Source organism: Diplotaxodon limnothrissa, linkage group LG10, assembly GCF_057381915.1.
Source record: "Diplotaxodon limnothrissa isolate DT_005_m linkage group LG10, D_limnothrissa_male_GT1.1, whole genome shotgun sequence".
Lineage (NCBI taxonomy): Eukaryota > Metazoa > Chordata > Actinopteri > Cichliformes > Cichlidae > Diplotaxodon > Diplotaxodon limnothrissa.
In genome coordinates this window covers 29,845,490-29,872,666 of record NC_140605.1, presented here as the reverse complement: position 1 = coordinate 29,872,666, position 27,177 = coordinate 29,845,490, and the positions used below count along the sequence as shown (strand labels likewise).

Sequence of the window (27,177 nt, the reverse complement as noted above, 5' to 3'; positions counted from 1 at the left end):
AATAAGTTTTATATAAAATTTGAACAGTGGATACAGAGGCGATATTATGTGTATAAAAAAATACATACAATAAAAGGAAAATAAATGAATCTTATTTCTATTTTGAGCAGATGTTCAAGTTAGCTGATGAAATGTAAAAGGCACTAAATGTACAACATTCCAGTTTTAAAGACGGTAAACAAACAGAGGCCAAAGTCATTCAGAGACGAATGAAAATAACAATAATAATAATAATCATCACAGGGCATTTTGTTGTCTTTGTTATGCCAGACATAGTGCAGATTTTACAACATAACATACCAAACGATTCTCAAATAACACACAACTATTTACCATCGATAAACACCGAGCACGCACTTTAAGACCCGCGTCCAATCAGAACACCAAACGCCGCCACCGCGCGAGCTCCGTCACATCGGAAATCTTTCATAATTTATAGTTTACATCACGATTTCTACAACGGCACTAAACACTGCAACGAGTCACAATTAGGAGCAAAGCGACCAGCAGCTGACGGTTTGTACACGGATGTTTCGTTTTGGTTTGGAATGCATGCTGCAAACGAGTGTTTTTAAAAAACAACCCAAAAACGAAAAAAGGAAACAGAGAGGAAAAGATGGAAGACATCGCGGTGCTTGCTGGCTGTGATGTCACAACCACAGTTGGGTCAAAGCGGCCAAAGCCTGGTTTTCTTCAGCCTGAAGTTGGTTATGACCCATTAAGTTTTACTGCTGTGTCAGAGGATTTCACAAATTTGGGATAAATATACAAAACATGTGAGTAATTTCCCTTTTATGTGTCAGCGCAGACACGGAAACATCTGAAGAGGTCTAACAAACACTTCCTTCCTTGTGGAAACCCTCTTTCACCACAGTTGTCAAATCTGTCCTGAAAACACAGGCTTGGTTGTCGGCCTGAGTTAGGCTGTTTTTACCCGGGGGTTTCCCCGGTAACTAACCAGACTACTTCACTAGTTTTCAAAAGTCAAAGAAAACATTCACAATTAGGCACAAATCTAACAGATGAAGTTAAATCCAGTCCACACAATTGTATGTACATTTTCAACAGCCTTTTAAAATTATTTATCACATTCCAAAGGGCAGACAAGCCGACAACCAGTCAGTAACCCCTGGTAATCACTGGTCAATAGGGAAAAATAGGTAATCTCCAACTGGCTGTTCATTGGCTGTGGGTGGTGGCAGAAAGCCACATGGCGCTGCACCAAAAACCTCACAGGTTGCTGTGGTCAACGGTAGCCTGCACAGAAAACACCAAACTCTCTACACATGCTCGACAAGTACGCGCCAAGTGGTGCAGAAGCTGACGAGCGCAACGGAAACTGAAAACGGAGAAAGCTCACCTTCAAAGTAAAAGTTGTGCCTTACTTTTCAAAAGTAAAGCACAACTTTTACTTTGAAGACAAACACTAGTTGCACTAATACTTAGTGAGCGTTACAGGCAAGTTGGTGTCTTCCATGCAATCTAATAGCACCCAAAGCAATCAGCTGTGGTGCAGCACCTGGCAACCACTCTCCAACCAGTTGGGGAATATAAATTTTTACAAGTCAGGTTCTATGTGACTGAGTGTGATTAATCATCGTCAGTACCGGCAGCCTTCCTTGCAGGTCCACGTTTCTGCAGAGCCTCTTATTTTCTACATCAAAGCGCCGCCTTTACCCTGATTAAACGACAGTTACACTGACAGGAAACATTTCTTCTCCATTTCCAATAAATGAACTTTATTTACTGGCCCCAGCAGGTCAATAAAGTTGGGTTTCTCTTACACGTTTTAGTCTCAGGCGTTTGATGAGCTTTACAGCCTTGCTGATAAATTTCTGTCTTTGCAAAAAGACAGAGGAGATACAGACCCTTCATCAGTATAAAATGAAAAGTATCGTACTTGAGTAACTCCTCTGGATCTCAACATCTAAAGGAGGCTTGAAGGATTTAGGCTTTAAGAGCAAATGTGAAGCCTACCCAAACTATTCTGCAGGATACCTCTGCAGCAAACAAACATGGACTTAAAGGCTTTTTTAATCAAGCCACATTTATTAGTGTTTTCTGCTCAGACTGTTGGCTGAAGAAACTTAAGCCGGAGCCCTTTAAACCGGCTGGTGTTGCGACACTTCTTGCAGGCGCTCTATGCACATGTCAGAGTGTCTGGTGACAAATAATTAAGACTTAAGTAAGAAAAACAAAGCATGCCACCAACTTTCTCGAGCAAACCGCTTCCATTCTCAGGAAAGACATCCACAGCCATACCACACTGGAATGAGTTACAGTATAACAGCACTATATCTTACACGAGGAGCAAGAAATATATACAAACACTGGTCAGCATGGAGTTTTACTGCATTTGGAATCACAAGACGAAGCTGAAGGAATCAAGATGGCAACACAAATATTCGCGTTAACAAAAACCAAAGAAATTACAACATAAATTTGGCTTTTTGGAAGAAAACAAAAGTTTTGGAATGTATTTAAAGCATCTGAAATCGGAAAGTGTTGGCATTAGATATTTGGCCCATTAGTTTGACAAAGAGCTTTATATTATGCATAAATAAGAAAAAGAGGACGGATAGTCTCATAATAATGTGTGTTATGTTAGTAAATTGCATGCAAATGTGTGTATTGTTGCACAAAATAACATCGCCCAGTTTTCATAGGAAGGAGATCTTTCACCTCAATTGAACCTAACATGCATATTTCAACATAAAGAAATAAACTGCCCATGGCTCTTTAATAAAAACAAAGAAATCGCATAAATCTACCTGGGTTGCATTGTCCATGTGTTTATATGTACACAAACTGGGACAATGAAAAATAAAAAATAAAGTGACAGCAACTGAAACTTAAACGTACGGAATTTTCCACTGAGGTGAAAATCTAAATGCGGCGTCTTTACCGGTACCACAACGACATGCCGGGAGTTTACAGAGAAGTGAAGCATTCACAGTAACACCAACGTCAGACGGCTGCTTCTGCTCTTAAAAATTAAATAAACCAGCCGAGCAGTACCAAAGTTATTCTTTAGATGTCATTATATCTGCATGCAAAGTTACCGAAGGCGGTGTAAAAAACAAAACAAAACAAACAAACAAAAAAATTCTACATCTACATCACTCGCCTCTACAGAACAACATCACTATGGAAGAGCCAGACGATGGAGAGGGAGCCGTGGCTTCGGCAGACTGTTGCACCAGCTGTTAGCGAAGTCGATGATATGAAGGCAGACAGACAGACGTTACAGTACAGGTCGAGTCCGCTTTAAGGGTCACCGCTCACTCACACTACAGGACGTCTAAACTTCCACCAGGAGAAAAAAAATGTTGCCGTTTCAGTCAGAAGTTATTCTTCTGCTGTTAAAGATTTAATCCTTTTACTCAGTGTTTTTCCTTTTTAATTTGACTGGGTTTGAGTTCAGACAACACATATTACCCCTAATTACTTTCTAATCTGAGATGACACATTGCACAAACTTTGGTCATTTTATCTCATGCAGTGCGGCATAACTGACAAAAACTGACGCTGTGCATTACCAGCACTATGCTGGGAGACATATTTACTCTTTATCATAGAAACAATATCGGTAAATGTACTTTCTTTTTTGTTCCCCTGGGATGATCATTGTGTTAACTATCAGGACTGAGCAGCTTGAAGTTTCACATTTTGTAAAATTTGTGCTTTAATTCTACAAATTACGTTCTTTTTAATATTCCAGTGATCACTGAATGCAGGGGTTCTTTCCTCGTTTAGATGGGAGTTTAAAAAAAGTATGAAATTTGTCCAAAAGCGCTGCACAAGCTGTTCTCTGTGAACAGAAGTTACAAATTTTATCTGAAGGAGTGAGTCATAGTGTGTCACACACACAACTTCAGTTGACTCCACGTGTTTACTTTTTTTTCTACCCTGGAAATTACAAGCACCTCCTTCTCAGTGCCATCATCGTCTCAGGTGTAGAAAGATTTTATGACTCTATAATCATGTAATGTGACACAGTGGCCCATCAGAACAGGAAAAACTTGCCCAGTCTGAACTCTGACTTGTTGATGAACCAATCGGGTTTTCAGGATGACAGAGACGCGCAGAGATCAGAAGCCCGTAAACAAAGGAGAATAAAACGGTGGAGCGTCTGCCCGGCTCATTAATGGGACTTTTAACACTGAGCACACACTTGGACCACACTACATCTCTTTACATTGATCTAAATGCGGCACAGTTTGGATCAGACAAGAGCACAGGTGCAACTTTGTGACGACTACAGTCTGCCGTTTCTAACAAAAAAATGTAACTTGAGGTTTTGACGTTGGTAGATTTTCTTTGATCTTTACTGATGTTGCTGTTTGTACAGTTTCAGACCAGTCTCACCGGCCAATAAAAAGCACCAAAGTTTCAGCAGAAGTGATCAATGAATGAGAAGGCGATGTAAGACAAACAGTGAGAGTATCGTTCAAATATCTGCTTTATAACGTCTCTTCTCTCTGGAAGAAACAGTTTAACGCACCAATGTTTTTTGTTTCGCTTCGTTTTATTAAACGGGGCTCACTCGGTTCAGGTGTGAGCATCTTAAGTAGGACTGTTGAGTTGGTGCAACAGCCTGCTAAACCTTTAATGGGGGGATGGGGGGGGCACAAAGCTACAAGAACAAAAACAAAACAAACAAATAATACTTGGAATGATAACCGAAGGCTTTCTCGTTTTTATGTGTGCCCCTGGTTTTTTTTGGAGAACAGTTTTGGTGTAACGGAGTGGTGGAACATCGACTTTGAGTGTTTTCATAGCTTTTTTTTCTCTTTTGTTTTTACAACAAAGCACATGGAGACATTACTTTATCGTATAATATCATCATGCTTTCAGAGGACAAAATTTTAAAGAGAGAGAAATAGAGAGAGAGAGAGAGAGAGAGAGAGAGAAACTGCACCACTTGTGTCCCTGTTGAGATATCCCCACCCTTCCCAAGAGCAGCTGATAGAGAGGTCTCATATTTTACTGGATTTTTGTTTACTTTTTTTTTTTTCCTTTATTTGGTCCCCGGTTCCTCTTCAGTTTTTACGAATGTCAGCATAGACCACGGGCTCCATCTTATGGAAGGAGTTTTTGCTGCCTGAGTGATCCAACTGGGCGTATATCACCGGGCCCTGGAGGACAAATGAGACGCAGAGCAGGAAAGAAACACAGTCAGCCAATGACACAAGTAGATACAGAAAGAAGCAAATAATAAACGGCAACCTTTATATCACTTTACGCACATGGGTGATTAAAGAAGCCCAAAGTCAGAAACCTAGGTGGTTTTTCTTTGTTTGTTTGTTTGTTTTTTTAAATGGAGCTTCTGACTGGGAGACAACAGCTTCTTATAGTTTGACTTAATTAGTGCTTAGCTGTGGAGATGTAAGGGCAACACATACACACAGATAAAAAGGCTTAGATAATTAGTCCATATTTGGATAATTACTTAGCAATTACAGGGCCTCTGAAAAGTGGCTTACATTAGTTTTTTTCCACATTTCCTTCCCACTCCTATTAACAGCTTTGGCACTGGTTATACATTAATAATGATAATAGTAACATTACACTGCCAAAATATGGAGTGTCACTCGATATACAAGTATTTAACATGTGTCTCACAAAGACAGGAAGAGGAACTCTTTAGCACCTCATGTTTTGATACCTGTATTCGGTTGATAGGCTTTAGCTGTGATACAATAGTTTCCAAACTTCTGGGATAGATGCTGAATATTTTATCTCATCTTACTGCATTTAAGATGATTTTAAGGGGCAAGCTACAGCTGGCCGTGGTAATCGTTCAGACTTGCCGTGATTGAGATTTAGAGCCTTGGGTGCTTCCTAAAGAGAAGCGTGACCAATACACCACAAAAGTGCAGGACTGCCACGGGATCATCACTGCACGCAGACTATACAGTACAGTGTAGTGAGAGTGTGACAGCCGTGACTACAGCCGCAGAGACAGTCTTTCAGTGAGAAAGCTGGTGAACCAGCTCCTCTGTTTCTCTTTCTAAATATAAATGGTGCAGACCGGTGCCCGCGCAGCCGCAAGTTGGGAACGTGTGCTGCACAATACATGATACTGTATCATAAAAACGGCTCTGCACGGGTCACAGGAAATGCAAACGTTATTGTGAGGGTTAAAAAAAAGTACTGCAAAGTAGAGCAAAAGTTATCAAAACATCAATTTAAAGGGAAAAACCCCCAAAACAAAGCCAAAAACACCCCACGCTTTAAGAGACTCGAAAACTGAACAGCAGTCCCGTGTCTGTGTGGGATAGTCTAGTCTTCTTTTTAAAATAAAAATAAAAAATAATAATAACAAACATAACTATTACTGAGAAAATAAGGGTTTTTTTGGACAGTAAACCTAAAATTGTTGAGTGTTGGTTGGCTGATCAGGATAAAACCGATGACATGCTGGCCTTAAGACGAATGTAAAAGTTGTGCTTGACACTGATTTTTCTAATATTACTTATTATCATGGATAAGTGATTTTGATGAAAGGAGATTTCACATTTAAATATAGCAGAAACTAAAAAAAATTTCCGCCTTCATGTATTATTTAGAGGAAACACTTCACTAAAAACAATAAATAGTCAAAATCTGCCCTAAGATTAAAAATAAATAAATAAATTCTCACTGTGACCACTGGGTGGGGGACTCTATAGTCTGTAAATAACTGTCCTTCACCTTTTTTCCATTTTATCTACATTTTTCAGTTTTTGTTAAATTATTCTGACGCCTTTCACTCGCACTTTAGAAATCAAATCCAATTTGTTGTTTTGTTTCATTTCAAGCAAAATTCACTCGCAGGTTTGAAGATTGGTTCTGCTCTCTGTCGTATTAAGACAGCCCACTGAAGATTTCTCAGGGTGAGTTGACTGTTTGATTTGCTAAAACAGATCAATTATTCAGCTGATAAATCAGAGAAATATCAATAAAGGGAGAACACACATGAGAAAATTTCAGTCTATTAGCTAAACACAAGAAATGCAACACCTGATAAATAACTGTTCATGTCTAAAAAAGTAAACTAACAATAGCATTTGGGGCAATCGTGGCTCAAGAGTTGGGAGTTCGCCTTGTAATCGGAAGGTTGCCGGTTCGAGCCCCGGCTCAGACAGTCTCGGTCGTTGTGTCATTGGGCAAGACACTTCACCCGTTGCCTACTGGTGATGGCCAGAAGGGCAGACTGACAGAAGCGAGGCTGCCATATCGCACCATATGGCAGCCTCGCTTCTGTCAGTCTGCCCCAGGGCAGCTGTGGCTATAACTGTAGCTTGCCTCCACCAGCAGTGTGTGAATGTGAGAGTGAATGAATAGTGGTATTGTAAAGCGCTTTGAGGGTCCCTTTTTTAGGTTGTTTTTTTGGCCAAACAATAAAAAACATGAATGGAAACAACTGAAAATAAGATTACATACCAAATAAAATTCATATAAAATCAGAACTAAATATTACGGACGGATAAAAAGTTTTTTTCAGTTGTATTTGGATACGTTGTCCACATAAATGTGACCACCTTCCAGTAAAACAGAGGCAGCCACTGGTTTTTTGCTCCTTCCCTTCGTCCCCCAACTCATACCTGTAGCGGACCCGAGGGACTGGTAGATCTGGAGCCCTCCACTCTGGACTCCACCTTCTTTCGAGGCTGCGGAGCCTGAGAGTTCACGCTTTCCAAGGACGTACAGCTAGTTTAGGTGTAACGGAGTCGAGCAATCATTGGTGCACAGTCAAAGTGAGACGAACACAAATAATGGACAAGACAAAAACAAAATCATGAGACATGAGAACATGAAATGCTGCAGCTGAGCGCCGACTGGAGGTGCACCGATGGGATTTAGACCATATCAGATTGGTGGGTGTGCAATTTTGGAAGCACATTTGCAATCAAATAAAATCCAAATTAAGATATTTTGATGAATATTTTTATGACTGATTCTTTAGCACAAAGGTTACAGTTTATAATTTTGTACTTAATTCATAGTGTAATATAATTTAGCTTCTTTAATTTTATAGATAAACCTTATCTCCATCTCCACCCATAACAGTTTAGCTGTTTTAGTTTTATCTGTGTGATAGTTGCATTTTTTCCCTTTTTGGTTTTGAATTTTTTTTACAACAACAACAAGGTAATAATTGTGGCTCAGTCACACTAGTATGAAAAAAACAGGACTGAAAATTTGACTACAAAAATATTCATAGTTGCTTAGTGATTGCATTGAACCAGCTGCAAGCAGTTGGAACAATTACAGTCGCAAGCCAAATACACAGCTCATCTGTAGGAGAACTGGTCTCCAAACAATTGTGATCAGACTCAAACGGACTGCAGTTGCTTTCAGGCAGATTAGCAAAGGTTTGCAAATTACTGTCATCTAATTTATAAATGCAGACCGCTTGCCAACCCATCGCAATCAAGCAAAGTAAGTTTGCACTGATGAGTCCAACTAGTGTCTTTGCAAATCTCTTTCCAGGAGGTCAACGAGACTGCAAGTTCACTGCACAGAGCTGCAATAATTTGGGTCACTGCACGTCTCCGACCAGTTTTCCCCAGTGTGACCATGTGGGAGATCTTATATTACATTATCATTTGTAATATGTGGTTTATAATCTGAATGTGAAGCCTGGTGATTTCTCTGATACTGAATTTATTCCACTTGAGGGCTTACGGATTAGGTTCTTGGCTCAATAAAATTAATTTTTTATTTAACTAATTAAAACTGTTTTCTAGAAATCTGAAGGTCTGTGCTTTGGCTCTAGAAAACTGTACAAATATGTACTATTTTCCAACATTCAACACTAAAACTACCAGTATTGCTGAATGTAATGTAATGAGCAGGGCAACAAATACAGCCACTGATTCAACTGTTTTAATATGTAGAGCAGAAGTACAACAATGGAAATTAACCCAACAAGGTTTATTAACATTCTCCATTGTTTATCTTACTGTACCGCATCTGAATTACTTGATTTAGAGTATATACTCATCTAAATTATGGATAAATATTAGTAATTAATAATACTTTTACAAAAAGTTAGTGCAAACATATAACATAACCAGTCATTAGATGCTCTTCTATTGTAATGATATCTTAATTAATGACAGTTAATCACATAAAAGCAAAGACTGATTGATCAGTTAATACATCAACAAAAGATTATAAATCTAAATGTTTATACTAAGTTTTATTATTTCTTCCTCAGTATGAAGAGAAAACCAAATATTTTTGATTTTAATCAGTAGCTCAAGCAAACCTCTCAACAAATATTCAATTTAAATTTTATTTTATAACATATAGAACAGACAAAACAATAAAATGCCAATCCGTTTGTGCTTGAATCAATGCTTATTTGATCCAATTTAATTTCTCAGTCTAAGGGTTGTAAATCTTAAGTCAAGCAGCCAATCAGTGCAACTCTAGTAAAGGCAACAGGGGAGAGAGGCAGTTTACCTGAAAATAACAACATGAATGCTAAATGAACAATGAGAGGCCAAAATTTCAGCCCATTAAGATGACTGAACACTGCCCAAAAATAAATAAATAAAAATCTGTAAATACTGTTGTCAAATAAACATGTTTCATGAGGGGGAAAAAGCTGACGATGGGTTAGTCTCACTGAAGCAGATGAGAAAGACACCGTTTAGTTTTGTATGTTAGTGGCAAACGATGGATAAAAGTTCTACACAGTTAAATAACCTGGTTACATGTTTAAATGGTTTCCATCGGCCTGGAGACTAGGCTGCCTCTAGCTTGTCCTATTTATAAAATAGTCAAAAAAGTGAATTAAAGAATTAAAGTTTTATCTTCTCAGCTAATATATGTTACGTACATTGGCAATTAATTAAAAGTATTCTTTATTCCATGTAAATGAGGGTCAGGATGATCGGATAGGTTAGTGTAGGTATCATAGCAGGTTAATGGCTCTACATTAATCCTGTCTAACATTAAACATTAAGCTGTTCTAAAGACAGTAAATCTGCCTAAAAGAGACATTGACTGTAACCAGGTTACTTAATTACATATAAATGCATTAAACGACAATGTCTAGATTAAATGGCAACAAGCTCAACATGCTTGTAGAAGGTGTTGCTGTGAAGTTAGTGGTGTTAATACAATTTAATGGAGGGGGAAAAAAATGACTGGCACCAGTGAAAACAGCCACCCCACAGATCCCTGTTAGCTCAGCTCACAGGCTCAACCCACTCAGCAGCCAAGCAGAAGGTGCCAGATTTTTCTTTCTTACTCAGTCAGAAGCAAGTGCTGGTGCCTGAAGTAGAACTGTTTCCACACAAAGCATTAGCACTGGCATGGCTCCACAAATTTCAAGGTTGAGCACAAAACTATCAACAAGAAATTTGCAGCTGCATTGACAAGAGAGACCTCTCAGCGAGTGCAGCTTCTGCTTTGCAACCTTTAGTGTTCAAACCTTTTAAAAATGTGGGCCAATTCTCAAAAGACAGGGCCTCTCATTGACACCTTCCTGGTGGACAAGAGGGACATCTCTCAGATTTGTGGCTCTTTTGTTTATACCTCAGATGAAGAAAGAGTTTCTATGGCATGCGAGGTAGACGTGGTCAAAAATACCTCAGGCATGCAAAGTCTGGAGTGGACACTTTTTTAAAAACAAACGTGTTAATAATTAGTACCCACCAAACACCAGATACTGTAAAGTGTTAGAGCTATACAGAGGGTCTAACGGGAAAAAAAACCAACCTCTCAAGTGAAATATTACTGAAAACAAAACAATGATTCAGGAAACCAGTATCATCTGTTTAACTTACCTTTCATTTTAACAGCATCAAGTATTATTTTTACATCAGTATAATGAATACATAATGTGAGCATTAAACATCAAACAAATCAGGTAAAGTTACTATCAACAGACACAAATAACCAAAGAAAACAACCCAATTATAATTCAGTTATAATTCAGTCAGTCAGTGGGGGTATTTTTCTGTATTCACAGGAGATTAACGTTAACATATTCTCGCTGCTAGCTATCAATTAAAATACCACTTGCTGTTTATCATTATTGTTACAGGATGTGCGGATGAAGCACTTACTTTATGGATTTAAAACATCTCATACAGCTGTAGATATAAAGGATTTTACAGGTGAAACCACTGTCTGCGGCACACAAGACAAAATATTCTCAAATCTTTTAGAAATGTTAAACTTTAATACTGTCTAAACTGTATTTATGAACACCTGCAGACCCTGCATGGATCTGGGTTCATAACGGTAAATAAATAACTAAATAACACACAAAATTCACTATTAACTACTTTCTGTAGAAAACTGATAAAAGTAATTGCAGTAACTGAGTCACATTGAGAACGAAATTAATTTTACTGAAAAAAAAAAATCTTAGTAGAGTTGGCGAGTCAGAAAAATGTACATCATTATCACGTGTGCATCGCTCACACAAGATCAATATTTCATACTTAAATATAATGATAGTGTCACACTTATAGTGAAACTACTAGTACAGATATAAAGGTGTAAATCATATAATTGTAGTATTCAGTATTTACCAACTTCAAAAACTTTATTGCTCTTTATGATGTATCTTTATATTTTTATATCTATAATATAAATATGGAGCTTAAAGCTGCTAAGAACAAAAATAAATAAACTAACAAGAGTTTGACTGCGACTATGTCTGGATATATATGAGTGCATCACCAAATAGTTGTTTTATCACGTGTACATATGTGTTACATTTATTAAATGTGCGTTCAGCTTATAACTGCATAACGTTGGCGTTGAGAGTGAAGCTACTTTTAGGTTCTGAATATAGTTTTTAAACTTTTGAAAATTTTGCAGCTTCACTGTAGTTGAGGTCATCGGTAATCTGGAACAGCGTAAAGTTGAACGGCTCACTTACCCTTCGTAATCATGGCGGTTGTGAAGTACCCTCATGACAATGCAGGCCGCCACAGCAATCAGCACAAGCACCAATAAAGCACCACAAACTCCTGCAACTATAAGCGTGGTGTTGTTCTGCGAATAAGACTCTGGGGAAAAACAAACAAACAAACAAACACAAAAAAAAAAAAACACACACAATGAAGAACATTCAGGATCAGTCCACCCATCCATGATATTCCAGACATTCCCAGCCACACCTAACATTTCATCCTGGGGGATTCTGAGGCTTTCTCAGGGCATCTCACTAGCGGGTACTGGGTCTACCCCAGGGTCTCCTCCCAGTTGGGCATGCTTGGGAGGCACCCAGGAGCCATCCTAACCAAATACCCGAAACATCTCAACTGGCTTCTTTCGACGCGCAGGGCCAACAGCTCTGCGGGACCGTGCAAAAGTCTTGAGTCAACTAACAGACTATTTTGTAATGTTTTAAAGTGGTCCAGAGTTTCCAAAAATGTTGGACTAATTACTCACAGATTATGACAAAACTGCCCAACATTGTGAAATGTACGGATATTACACACGCAAACACAACAAAAGAGTTTCATCTTACTTAGTTTGATAATGGATTTCAGAATGTCCTCCAAACTAAAACAAATTAGACTTCATGTGAAAGACCCACATCACCCAGTCACTGTAAATAAAGCTACGCTACTATAAATAAAACACTTTTAAACCCCATTCCTGGAAATTAACATCACAGATGGGAGTGGTGCTTAAACCTGAGTATCCAGTAGTATTAAAAGCTGGAACCACACTAAGGCAGCTCTTTGTTAGAGCCAAAGCGTGTGAAGATAAACAGAATTGTGCGAATAATAATTTCAAAGTAAAAAGTAGATTTCAGAATACAAAAATAAGATTGTGAGCACAAGGCTGACTCGGTTCCTTCATCATGTATAAATACAGTTATGCTACCATAAATAAAGCACAAAACTTGAACCCCCAGGCCTGGAAACCAAGAACACAGCTGGGCGTATCACTGAAAGCTGAGCAACAAAAGCTGGAACAATACCAAGGCAGCTCATTGTGAGAGCCAAAAGAAACTGCGGCTAAAACATAGTCGAGTACAACACACATGCTCTATTTAGACTCTTTATTGCTTCCTAGATACAGATGTTTGGTACAAAGAAAAACCTCAACCTGCGAAAAGGTGCAGCCACATGTAAAGCAGACAAGCCATCACATGCACATGTGGTCTTCAGCTGAGTGAACACAAACAGTGGTTGTGCAGTGATTTGCCATATGTGCTTGAATAGCTTGCATTTATTAGTCTTTTCTCATTAACTGATGATATTTGATGTGTTTATTTTGTACCTTTAATGAATTTCACCTTTAACTGATCAAATGGAGTCATTTATTACCTCAGCTATGTATGTAAATGTACCGTTGTGATCATTTTAATCATAAAAATGTACGTCTGATCTACTTCTCCTACAACTTTTTATAGTTTCCTTTATTTTCCTTTTGTTTTTCTTTTACAGGATTTGGCCCATTGATGTGCCAAAGATAATGGAAAATTGTATATGCAACATTAAAGGCTTTTATTTTAGTGCAATTTTCCACCTCAGATTATTACAATGTGAACCCTGGCTGACAGACCTAGTCACAACAAGATTCAGAGATATGCTGAGGTACATGCAGTTTATTAGACAGAGCAGACAATCAGGCCGTGGACCTGTTGCTGCTTTCGGGGCTATATGGATAATGTTTGTTGCCCAGTTACCCAAATACTATCTCTCTGGCAGGGAACAGAGTGGTCACACCCACTCGGTGATGAAATCACAGTTCTTGTGGTCAAAATTCTGTGATTTGAGCAGTCCATAAAAGGCGCAATGCACTCTAGAGGCTAAAATACTCCTGGTGTGATTTAAAGTTGCGTGAAGGGCCTCAAAAACCTGGTGAATTATGGGGTAAAGCCAGAAAATGATTGCATTTTTCATTCCTGATTGGCAATTGCAACTTTACAAATCAGTTTGATCAGGAATATGAGAGAGAATAACACAAATATCTGTCGAGGGACATAGTGAACGGGTTTAGTCCATCACTCACACAGCATATAAAAACAGTATGTGTGTGCCCCTTTTTGCAATGCACAAAAATGCCAATGCAAGTGGAAACCTGCTCTCACGAAAGACCAAAGGTAACGTCCTTTTCCTGTAACAGGATGGCATCAATAAATCTCTAACGAGCTTGTCGCCAAACATTGTTTCTCCGTTGTTGTTTTTTTTTAATTAATCATAACTTTACCCACATCTAATATGAACACACAACACTGTAACATAATGCTCAATTGTAACGTGTAATAAGGGATTTTTTTATGGCATGCGAGGGAATAAATGTGAGCCCATAAGAAAAAAGAAAAGCATTTTTGCAGCTAAATAAGTCACTGTGTGCTGTTTAGTGCCAGCAGGCAGAGTAGCACTTTTATTCTTGACAGTCTTTCATTTATCTTTTGAATTTGGGCGATATGGATCTAATGTTTACAGATGCCTAACAGGAGATTCAAAGAAAGTTTGCAGTTAATCCGGTTTGAACTGCAAGTAGTACAAAAGCATGTCGCAACAGCATTCCTAGATAAACCATTAAGTAGTCCAGGATTTAACTTGTTACAGGTGGTGCAATCGACACACTGTGGTTAAGATGGCCACGATCCAGTCCATCATGTTTGATTGGCTAGTGAAAAAGAAAAGTCCCCTCTTTGCCTGGAAACACAAGCGATAGTGCGCAGAGGCTCACACTGTGCTACACTGTGTTTTCTCGCCATCCAATCAGCATGTGTGTGAGCAGAGCCCTGCTGAGTGGGTGAAAACAACTGACGAGTGTCTGTTCAAGGCCGCAGAGTAGCAGGAGGCATTTAGAAAGACATCTTTCCCAGCCACACTAACTCAACCTGTCACTGATTTTTCTTTTTATTAATTTTCTACATTTCCAACATTTAACTCTGGTGCATTAATTTCAATGTAAATCTGACAAAAACTCACCTTTCAGCACGACCCTGAGCTCGGTTCGAGCCTGCGTCCCCATCACATCTGGGGGGTTCTTCACGTCACAGAAAAACGTGCCGTTGTCGCTGAAATAAGTTGGGCTCAGCTGTATCGAGACGTCCCTCTTGTTGATGTCCCCGATAAACTGCACGCGGTCTTTGAACTCCTCTGACCCTGGGAATCCTCTCCCACTTGTAAAGTAGAAAATCTACAAAAAGGAAGGAAATGCTGGTGAAAATGTACTCATGTATAAATGGGGACATCTCCGACCCCTGAAGGTTCTCATCTAGATCAGCCGTGTTCTCTAGCAACCACCGAGCAACGGGCTAAAATGACCTGATTTTATTGATCAAACAATCCCACATTTTTCTCCCCTCAATGCGATTAAATGTACTTGTTTTCGAATAGCAAAAACAGACCAAGCAATACTGTAACATGGACTTTTACTATTAAATAAAATGTATAAAAGTACAGTAATGCTAGATTAAGTAAAAGAACAGACATGTAGACAAAATGCAATAAAGTGTACAATAATTAAAAACCAAAAAACAAATCTCCAGGTACTAAAAACAATAATAATACATTCTTTTGACAATTACTTGAACAAAAATCTCTAATATTTACTGCTTTCTTACCATCGTTTTATATTTGTACTCTATTTGTATTTATTAAAATTATAATTTTTATTCTTTTTTTGTCCTTTTATTTTTTGTATTGGGTTTTACTCATCGTCCAGCACTTTGGTCAACATCTAAGGTGTTCATATGTGCTAAATAAAATGACTTTTTTTGGACACTGCAGACACTGCAGCAATATTGTTCTTATATTTGACATAGATAAATTAATAGATAATTTCCATAATTTAGTAAACAAAGAGGTCAAACAAACTGGTTTCCTGGCTGTGACTATTATTCCTGTATACTGGAACAACAGCTGCCATAAGACACCTACACACTGAACAGTCTTCACTGCAGCCACACTGTGCTACGTGGAACTGACAGGACATCAAGCATCATGTATGTGAATTGTATGATGATACTGAACTTACTGAACCTATTGCTGCTGCTACTACGATTATAACATAGACGGGAGTTTTTCCTCTGTCATTTGTTTCTCTGGTCTTTGGCCTTGGCTCAGTCACGATGACATGACACATCATACAAAAACAAGGCTTTTTTTGCCACAACTCAACTAGATTTTCTTCTTTACTGCAATCCCAAATTTTGTTTTGCAGTTTTCCTTTTCTTTATTATGGCTGAGGTTTTTTCTTTACCTTCAAAAATTAACACAACAATAAATAAATAAAGAATTCTCTCAAGTTGATGTCAGATAATTGATTCTTTTGTAGAAAAACAGACAGAACTTGAAGTGGCTTTCATATTGTTGTCAAACTATAAAGGATTAAATATGCTAACAATTATTCAGTTTTATTAGTAATAATTAAAGCAGTAAACCAGTTTCATTCTTGTAGTTCTATAAACATAAATGCAACAAAAAATAGCATTAATGTAATTAAAATCCAACATTAAACTACTAAATAACTTGTAATGTAATTATTTGTACCAATCAGTAATGGTGAAAGCTGTGTTACTGTAGCTGTAGCTTCAATTTGTCTTGCAGCTCATTTCAGATTTTTTAAGGGTTAGTAATGCAACATTAGACAGTACTGATTGACAACTTCTTCTCTGGATGGAAGTCGATGATTAAAGGCTCTCCTTTGTAGTCAAAATGAAAGCAAGAAAATGATCATGTTATCCCAGCAATTTTGTTTTTATAAATCACCGAAAGCCAAAACTAATGTAGCCTAATTAAATTTAAAATCTTATTGGTTGACGCCCTGGACCGTTTCCTGCATGTCCCCTTTGTTTTCCTAGCTGCTCACTAATGTCAAGTTTGGGTCTCAAGCCAACTTTGAACCTCTTTCACTGCACAATGTCTTAAACAAAAGGAGGGAACACCTCAAACCTGTCTAGGCAGCTCAAAGACGGCCCTGCAGATGTTTACAGGGAAAGTAGGTCACTCTTGATTAGTTTTTTTTTGTACTGAAATGCGTAGAATTTGAAACGCATGCACCAACTACAAATTTTTGGTATCCTGCCATCTCTAATGACAACAGTTGCTTAGTATGTTGGACAATTTTGACATTTGGATTAGAGCTGGGTGATAGAACGATAACGATATGTATCGCGATATAACTTTTACTCGATAGAGAAATTAAGCTATCGCGATAGACCTCGCCGCTCTTGTCCTCTTGAAGAAAGAAAAAAAAAAAAAAAAAAAGGTCAGCCGATCCAAATTCAGTAGCGCAGAGCCGAACCAATCACAGCCGCAGCGTCACGTCACGTGACTTGTTACGTACAGCACAAGTGCCAAGCCGCACGTGTGTTTGTTTGGGAAGCAGCCAGCGGGTAATGGAGGAAATGAGTGTGCCGACTAGAAAAATCAACCGAGCGTGACCAAAGAGAAAACAGATGATGGTTCCAATGCCGGAGAGATTGTCGAACGGAAGAGCCATAGAGGTTCCGTAGTTTGAAGGTATTTCGGCTATTTCAAGAAACAGAGTAGCGTGCACTGTAAATTGTGCCGAAAGCAAGTCTGGAAATACAATGAACTGGTGCATGCGTCACACTGTGCGCCACGTTATTGTTTCGGTGAAATGAATTTCTACAATACTGTTAATTCTACTCTCTGCAGTGTTTAAATGCTTACATATACACACAGTTACTGTCCGTCCACACATACGACTCGGTTCTGCTTCTATGCCCCAGCTTTGTTTACTTTTTCCCACCGAGGCTTCTAGACTTCTGATTGGCCAACATTTCTGCACGGTTAGAAATCTAGCTCCACCTGCTGCTTTGGCATGTTCATAGCAGCGTTTTCCTTCATTTCTGCCTTTATGTGTGGACGGGATTATTTTTTAAAACGAAAACGGAAAATCTCCGTTTTCAAAAATACCCGTGTACGTGTGGACGTAGCCTCAGTCTCTGACTGGAAGCGCTAATTCGTCATTCGGCTTTTGTCAGACTAAAGTAACTGTTAAAACTGTTTGAAAAGCTAAGCTATACAACAAGGAGAGATTGAGAATTTCCTTTTAGTTCTCAGTTTATTTGATATTGACAAAAGTTAGTCAGTTTTGTCTGTTCTTCTGTAAAACAAACTAAGATTTATTTTTAGAATTAATATTTTGTTTCTAAGTGGAATTGACAATTTAGTCTGTTTTGTTTGTTCTATTTTGAAACTTAAACGCTTTAGCGGCTGCCTTTTGTGTAGTTTGCAATATTTGCCTTTATTTATCTGAAAAAGTCTCATGTTCCTTAAGTACATCTACCCTGTTGAATTTATTATGGGAAATAAATATTTAAAAACAAGCTGCTGATTATTTCACATTTTACTTGTGAGCAACGGCACATTTAAATCTTACAAATATAGTTATTTGGCTCATATCGTGATAGATATCGTTATCGCCTGAAATGAAAAAAACATATCGTGATATGAAAAAATCTCATATCGCCCAGCTCTAATTTGGATTAATCACAGAATATCTGAGGTACTAGAAAGACCTTTTTTTTTTCAACATTACTGCTGCACAGCCTTTTTCCTTCACTGAGCAGCTTTCCCTTATCTTAGCTTTTTGGTGTTTTTTTTGGACAAGCATCATTTCTGTAGGAAGAGAAGTATTTATTCTGCAAATGATGGGTCTGAAACGTCAGAGAGATTGATGTTTTAAGATACACAGCTCGATGTTACAACATGCTCCAAGTGTAGACTGCGTGTATGTGTTCTGCCATGACTGCTCTGCAAATTAAAGGCCCTTCAGCTATGTCATTATATATGCATGAGTCAGATCACAGCAGACAGACAGGCCCCGCCCAGCCTGACTGGACTGTAAACAAAACTCCTTTGTAGATAGGACATGATCCACACAAACATCCCTCTTTCTTTTCTTTTTTTTAGCTGCTTAAGAGTTTTAGAGGAATATACACTAATAAGTTCAAGCTACTCACCACAAGTCAATTCTCAGCAGTAACAAATAACACTGTAGGAAAAATATGTAGCTGAAAACTAAAGTCTACAAAGAGATTTAAGTCGACAAAGTGCTATAAGAACTAAAGAGAAAAATGAAAGCATACCACGGGATCCAATTACGATGCTCAAGCAAGATAGCAGCAGAACATAAACAGATGAAAGCAAACGGAAAAATTCGATTAAAAACAAATATGTAGATATGTAAAGACAGTACATGGAGAGAGTATAACTGTACCTGATATATTTTTAAAAAAGAAAAAAAAAAAAAAAAAAAAAGGCTGGCGCTTAAACTGAAAGCCTACTGAAACCAAATCATAACAATGTGCTCTCACCCATCCCTCAGGGAACAGCCGAATCCGTTCTTCTTGTGTCACGACAGATAAAACAATCGCAGCAAAACATCCTTAAAAACTGTGGGAAATCTTCCCAGAGCTGACACAACCAGCGGGGACTTACCACGTATGGAGATTTGTAGTACTGACTGTCGGGATGACTCGACTGAAAGTTCCAGGTCACCGTGGTGGCCGAGCTGACCACTTCGCTGGACCTAAAGGTGCATCGAAGAATCCCCGTGGTACCGTTCTGTACTATCACCTCAGGATCAGCGTGTATCTCGATCGCAGACGTGGGTCTTGTGACTGTTTGTGAACACAAAACAACAAGTGTAAGCACACAAAGCAGCAAGGGTTCGGGGTTAAACCAACACCACGGCCAGCAGGTATACAATCCAGAAAGGCTATTGGTTTATTTTGTAGTTAGTCTTCCAAGATCCCAAAATGGTTTTTAGTTAGTTTTAATTATTTTTTTTCATAAGTAATTTTTAGGTTTAGTTTTAGTTAACTATAATAGCCTTGTTAATCATCAGTTAATAATCGGAAGCTTGGTGCAGTCCCACAGTATTAATAAAAAGGGACAAAATCTGTCTTGCTCATTGTCAGGAACTTCTTTGTTGACGCTTTTCTTTTTCTTCTTTTCTCGTTTCTTCAGTTTCTCCAGATCTTTCTTAGCGAGTTCGATAATGTTAGCAGTCTCCTTCTCGGGGGCCAGAAGAGTGGAGGAAAAGGAGCTGGACCCTCCATAGAACGACTGACGGTTGGAGGCACGGGACAGATTCTTCCTCAAATTCTCACTGATAGCCTCGCTCTCCAGGAGTTTTGCCCGAAGGTCTTCAATCTCTTTAATGTAACTCTGAATCATGTTTCCAATTTCCTCTGTGCCTCCTTCACCTGCACGAGTTAGTGTGGTCAATGCACCTTAGAATTACATCATATTTTTTTAGTTTTTAGGTTAGGAACTCCGTAACTGTCGTTTGCAGAAAGCATCCTTTATTAAGGTAAACAAAACAAGAGGCATTTTTCATCATTCACCAGCAACATTATAGAGCAGCAGTACTGCTAAAACTATCCCAGGGTTTTTTTAATCATTATTATTCTTATTCTCGTTACCATCTGCATCAGTAATTTTAATCCTCTGTTTGCTTTTCCTGTCATTTGGAGTCCAGCTAGGGAGTGCTCAGCTGAGTCAAGCATTTTAGTTTTCTCATCCTCTGCGGCCTGGTTTTACTCCAATGGTGTTTTTGCCTCAAGTAGTGAATTAAGTGTTGTTACCACTTCTAGCAGGAAATGTTTTCTTTCACAGTTTGTAAAATATTTTGCTTTGTTTGAAGTTGTTAAAATAACTTCTTTGACATCATGACACATATATATGTAAAAACTTAGATTGGTATTAGCACAGATGGCACCATTGATCAAACAGGGCGGACAACTTCGTCAGCCAAACGTCTGTATCAGTCAATATTCTTAAATTCTTAAACCTGAATTAAACTGTGCTGAGCTGAAGGGTTTGGGTTTTTTTTAAATTAAGATTTCTTTTGCTTCCCCCAACACAAAGGGCACAACACATACACATAAGAAAAAGAAACATGTGTCCCTATTAAATTTTAATTTCACTGAATTAAAATATTCAAGTGTCCCTAATTAAAAAGATTTTGTCCAAACCCTGCAGTGGTAGTAACGATTACTGTGAGCATGCCCCAAAATCATAAATTACGGTCTAACCCATTCATGCCACTGATCTTTGAACCCTTCTAAACTTCCTCACGCTTGTCCTGTAGAGCTGGACGTTGTTTTAGTACTTCTTGCTTGCTCTTAGCTGGCCTCTGTGTGGGAAAACACATATGTATGAGTCAGAGCACTAAATAAACAACTGAAGTGAGGTCACAGGCAGCGAGACAAGCCTGACACAGATTTTAGTCCGTGTCAGGCTAAAATCTGACGTGGAGGTATCTTATCCAGCCACCTGTAAGATTACTCAAACTATTTTAATGTAACCGGAAAAACAGACGGATGGTTTTACAGCTCTGCTCATTTATCCAGAATCCTCAATTCCCATATTTATGGCTGCATCAAAGGCAACTTGGTGTTTGATGTTGTGCATAATGTAAAGAGAGACGTACAACTGAGCAACACGGGCTTTCTCTGCTCAGAAACAACCTAAAAGGTATCACAATGGTGATTATCAGCAGTCTCTGCTAAACCAGGCTTCCTGCTTCAGGCGCTGTCACAAGAGTCACATGACTCTCGTGACAGAGCCTGCTTCATTTAGACATTATCAAAGGAACAAAGATAAAGATATAAGACAAAGACATATAAAGAATATTTTTTAAACTGTAAAACGCAGCACTGAAGCTGCAAATAAAGAGACTGAAGTTTCAGACTTTTAGCCAAAAACATCCTACAAAAAGACTGATTAATTTTCAGAGATTTTCTGGTGTAAACGTAGGTTCGCGAGACTTTGCCGAGTATTCTTTTGCAAGGTTTTTCCACAGTTGTAACATCTCCCTTTGTATATATGTACATCTCTAAGCTCTTGTACTGGAATACAATAAAAACCAACACAATCGTACACTTGTGTCTTCAACCTAGCTGCAGTGGCCGCAGCGTAACACAGCACATTAACCCCCCCTAAAAAAAAAAGAAAAAAAAAAAAAGGTGCAATGCCAGCTCCAAAAGGTATAACCAACCAGCAGGTGAGTGGTTGGTATGCAGACTTGTCTGCAAACACTCGCCAAGAATACCCTCTGAGACATAGTGAAACTACATGGCAAAAAGTTCCATCTTTTGAAATGACTACGGTAATAAGGCACTACTTTGTTTTTGTTTTTCTGTTTTTTTAAGTCAGTGTTCACCATTTCCGGCTTTGGATTGCACTTTCTCAAGTCATACTAGCGCTCGGCTAGTAGCTGACGAATATTTGCACACAAGTTGATGACTTGCGTGTAACTCATCGACCTGTCGGTGACTGTGGCAATCTGCTAGTGACCAGGTGCAACCACAGGGAAATTTCTGTTGCAACACCTGCTTTGTGATTGATTTCAACCTCCAGCAACCAATTGCAGAACACACATTTTTCCCAAGCAAATGGTTGATTGCCAGATTATTGCCAACTGTTCTCTAGGCCGGTATGACTTCTTAGAGAGCGATGAACACAGAGCTAATGAAAGCACTTTTTATTTTGATCATAATTATTACAATGATTTAGTGAAAATGTCGCACCTGGTGCCAATTTTAAACCTAAACTGCTCAGACCAGATTAGATTATCTGTTAAATTCAAGTTAACATTGCAACCTGCATCAGATAATGTGATACTCAATCTGATTGTTCTTATAGCTGAGAAAATAGATACCCAAATGTGACCCTGACTAACTGCACAACCTTCAACACCAAATCAGAACCATTTTTTACACTATAAATTGTAGAAACAAGACTGCAGTGCAATACTGGACACATTGGAGACAAATAAATGCAACAAATGTTCTTTAAAAGGCTGTGTGATAAATGTCAAACACTGACTGCACAGCTTGATGATTAATAACCTTACCATAGCAGCTATGAGTAGGAAATGTTTGGCAGTACATTCACCTTTTTGCCACCTTGAAAGGTTTTGATAGAACTATGAATATACAAATCGAGCCACACAAGTATTAGCAAACAGAGATACGTGACTTCCACATCTTGTAATCAGAAGAGCTAGCAGGCCAAGGTATAAAAGCAACAGAGCAATAAGTAGCCTCGGCCTCTTGCAGACATTAGATCCAAGTCTCAGATTTAGACTCGGGGAAACACCGTGCTTCAAAAACAAAAGCAACTCTTAGAGCAGCATATAGTCAGCACACTGCTGAGGCAATCTCACAATAATTTATAAAACGAAAGGAAGTATTTGTCAGATGATATCTGTGATTCAAAGCAGAACACTGTTTTCTGTCTTCAAATTTCAGGAAACAGTTTTAAAAGTTGTTTTTAAGGTTGGCAAAACTGTTTGTGATTTCTGCTCTTAATCTCACTTCACAGAAACATCCTGTCCAAAATCAAATAAAGTGACTGTCAACTGCTGAGCCGGCTAATTTGCAATTTCATGCACATCCGCTCAGTAGGTAGAGTGGTTGCCCCATGATCGGAAGGTCGGGGGTTCGATTCCCCTTAACAGCTACCCTGAGGTACCCCTGAGCAAGGTACCGTCCCTACACACTGCTCCCCGGGCGCCCAATGGCTGCCCACTGCTTCACTGAGTGAATGGGTTAAATGCAGAGAGCAATTTCCCCACGGGGCTCAATAAAGTACAATAATGTACACACTTTCTTTCTTTCTTTCTTTCTTTCTAAATGCCAGATCATGTTGAGCCTGTAAAAGCCGAGTGATCTAACGATGATTTAAATGTAATTTGAAGTGAAAAAAATAAACTAAACTACAGAAAAAAAAGAAAGAAAAAAAACAGCTGGATTATGCAGAAGATAACCTGCTAGTGTTTGAGTTTAGAATTTATCTTTTTAAAAAAGGTTGCTCTCCATAATCTGCACTTCATACTTTCTGTGCTTTACCACAAGGTTCAATTTTTAGGTGGTGTAATTTTCTATTTGTGAACCTAGAACTTCTTCTTTCAGTTGTACACCAGCATTAAAGACATACTTTGACCTAGTCATCCTAAAAGCTGCCGTTTTAAACTGTTTCTGCCTTTTTAAATATTAGATGGCAGAGACATGTTCAACATTTTTCTTCACAAACCTTATTAAATCATTGTTTTATCGATTATTAACCGCTCTTTATACATTGCTTTTTCAATATAGTGTGGTCAAGCATCTTTTAAACAAACTAAATCTTAATCCTTCAGTTCTTAATAACTTCGGACCAATTTCTTAACTTTAATCACAAATTACAGAGATTCAGTTCTTTTGAAAAGCTTCACACATCTGCAGCTCACATTAACTGTGGTGTACCACAAGGTTCGATTTTAGGTCCTATGGTGTTTTCTGTTTTTATGCTTCCAGCTGGTCACTTTTATTAAGTTTCACTGCCACATTTACTTATTCTTATTACTTCTTCTTTCAATGCAACACCAACAACATTAGGATATATCCGTGAGACCTGGTGATCCTAAAACCCTAGGTGCTGTCTCAGTGATGTTAACTGTTAGATACAATCCTTCAGTTCTTCATCCTTCATCAAAAGTTTGAGAAACAGTGGTTTCAACCCACTTTAGCATTTGTGTGCCTAAATGGCAGTTTGGAGAAATTTCAATAGGGTTTTTGAGCTCTACACAGCACAGAAAAGAGGTTCCTCGAGGTAACCAAACACCTTCTTTTAAACAACATAAAAGGCCACTATATCTTTTTAGACATAAGAGCAGTTTTCAATACAACAGATTCTAGGATTTTAATAGATGGGTTGGGATCAGGGACAAACCACTTGGTTTCATTTTTATCTCTTGGGAAAAAAAAAAAAACCCAAAAAATTATCTAATAAGAATATGCAACTTATGGTACACCATAAGGTTCAATTGTAGGTCTTATGTCATTTGTCATTTATTTAGTTTTACTACACCCACATCACAGATCTAAATTCCCATGAAACCTGCTGATCATAAAAACTTGTTTTAAACTGTCTCATCATGTGAAATGTTGGACGGTGCATTTTCTTAAATCAGTTAAACCCCAAACAACATCCCTCTCAGCTCCACACTGTTTGGTCTTGTTTTCTCCAAATAAGAACTATCTTGAGAGAAAAACTGATACTTTCACATTCAGACCTGGATGAAGTATACACACTAAATTGTGGATTACAGTCAACACTTTCCTAACACATACTGTTAAAACTACTCAAATTGAATGCAAATATAATTTTTCCAATGTTCAGGATGTTAAAAATGTTTTAAAAAATTAACTACAGATAAATTAGATTAAAGTGTATGTTTTCCTTCTTAAGATGCACATTTTGAGCTGCTAAATGTATAGCACAAAACGGCTTAGCCAAAGTAATGAATGCAAGTTCGTGCTGTAGTTCACAGCTTTTTATATTACTATGCGACCAAACTGTGCGAGGGCACATATACCCTGTGCCTGAATAGATAGAGGGCCCCTGGTCATTTCAGTCCGTGCCTCTCACCAACTTGCAGGCAGCTGCAGTAACACGTAGTTACAACACGAAGCCACTATTGTGCTTCCTGCCAAAAGCAAAAAAAAAAAAAAAGTGACGCAAATCTGGCAATCCAAAGCGAAACTTCGCGCAAAAATCATGTCCCCGCCGTTGTGATGCTACGTGTACCATTAAGTACACAGTGTTTAGTACCCAACATACTTCGTTATCTGGGTCAAAATACGGTTAGCAAACGACGAAATGAGACGTTATCGCGGGGGCTGGATGCTGTGCTAGTCCACCTGCATGCAGATTAAAAACTGTCTTAGTGTGCTGTTCGATTATGTAAATAAAATAAGAATTGATTGGTAGCTCTATTGGTAGACGACATTTCACAGGTGACACGTAAATACCGTTGAGACACACGCCTAACAAAAGCTCTATTCAGAAATCAGCGTTTAAACGGCTTTACTTTAAATTCTGGTTACATGTACGACAGCGCACACTTTTAAATATCTCCTGCCTTACTAGAACATTTAAATCAAATCGGCATGGGTCTTAAAACACCCAGGGACTCTTATTTCAGCTAAACAGCTGGTTAGCATCGCTACTTTCCACGCCTGAACCCACCTTCACCTTCCGCAGGACGACGCGGCCAGGGGCGGCAGCCACCATCCTGTGCCAATCTCCATTCAGGTTTTAGTGAATTTAACAGATTGCATTTTCTGTAACACTGTCTCTCACATACGGTGGAGTCTCTAACCCATATCCCAGTTTAAAAAAAAAAATCCGGGCAGTGTTAAAGATAGTTTCTCGCTTACGAGGCTGAAGAAAGGCGTGTTAACTCTTAAAGGATTGGGAATAGAGGTGTAAACGCTGCTAGCCTGCTAACCTGAGATCCCACCTAAAATAATGAACTCAAACGTTTACAAATGGAAATTTAACCCAAGCGGGGCTTCAACACTCACCCAAAACAACACAAAGCGTAAATCCAGTAAATAATATACGCTTGCGAATCGTATTTGGCCATTTGGACTCCATTATGTGGTTGTAAACAGGAGTAGTTGCTCCGCTTTTTTTTTTTTCCTCCACCCTCCACTGTCCTAGTGGTTTCTTCTTTTTCGCTGCGGGTACAAACAAATATGGGTGCGGCTGCTGCTGCCCCCTATAGAACGACCAGACGAACTACACATAACTTCTACCAACAGACAGCAAACAAAAGGAGGATTTCATGAATAAAAGTGAGCGCTTTCTGCCTGAGGCTAACAGTATCAGTTATATTTTAAACCTTTTTCTCTTCAATGAAACCAAACTAAACTGAAGAACAGAGGGTGGTATATAAGGGCGGAGGGAGGGGCACACAGGGGAGTCAGGGGAGAATGAAGCTAGAAAAGGAAGTGAAAATTAAATAACAGAAGTTAAAGAAGGAAGAATGTTGCACAGAGTTCTGGGAAGAGTTTAGATGAACTCTGAAGAGTTATCAGATGACTGGGAAATTGTCACGAAGGTATTTGGTGCATTGTCTGGAAAGAGGACGAAAGGGTAGAAGTCTTGGTGGTGGAACGAGGAAGTACAGAAAAGGATTCAGCAGGAGTATGGGCTAGTCAGAAATATGAAGAAAGCAAATAGAAGTTCTGGGAGGCTAGACGTACCGAAAAGGAAGGGCCGAAAGACAAGGGTGGATCAGGTGGTGTTTAATCTGATGATGTGGTGCATGTGTAATTGTGATGGTTGTAAAGCAGTGAGATGACCGTCAGCTGATAGTTATGCTGTAGTGAGGATGGCCTAGGAGCTACAGTCTGTAACTGATAATGGTGGTGTTTTT

At 38.7% G+C, this 27,177-nt stretch overlaps 1 protein-coding gene across 1 annotated transcript; it reads right to left on the bottom strand.

The window, feature by feature from the left end:
• On the bottom strand, positions 1-26,445 carry mpzl1l (myelin protein zero-like 1 like). Its single transcript, XM_085364700.1, has 6 exons — positions 26,321-26,445; positions 19,401-19,582; positions 14,916-15,126; positions 11,894-12,023; positions 7,590-7,695; positions 1-5,138 (listed from the first exon to the last, which is right to left on the bottom strand). The coding sequence occupies exons 1-6, from the start codon at positions 26,391-26,393 to the stop codon at positions 5,043-5,045; spliced, it is 798 nt and encodes a 265-aa protein (XP_085220826.1). The 5' UTR covers positions 26,394-26,445; the 3' UTR covers positions 1-5,042.
• Between the last annotated feature and the right edge of the window lie 732 nt (positions 26,446-27,177).

Coding starts and splice junctions, on each gene's coding strand:
- mpzl1l (XM_085364700.1), bottom strand. CDS start 26,393: ATGGAGTCCAAATGGCCAAATACGATTCGCAAGCGTATATTATTTACT. Junction 19,583..26,320: donor TACGCTTTGTGTTGTTTTGG/GTGAGTGTTGAA, acceptor GTTCACAAACAG/TCACAAGACCCACGTCTGCG. Junction 12,024..14,915: donor GCTCAGGGTCGTGCTGAAAG/GTGAGTTTTTGT, acceptor GTTTTTCCCCAG/AGTCTTATTCGCAGAACAAC.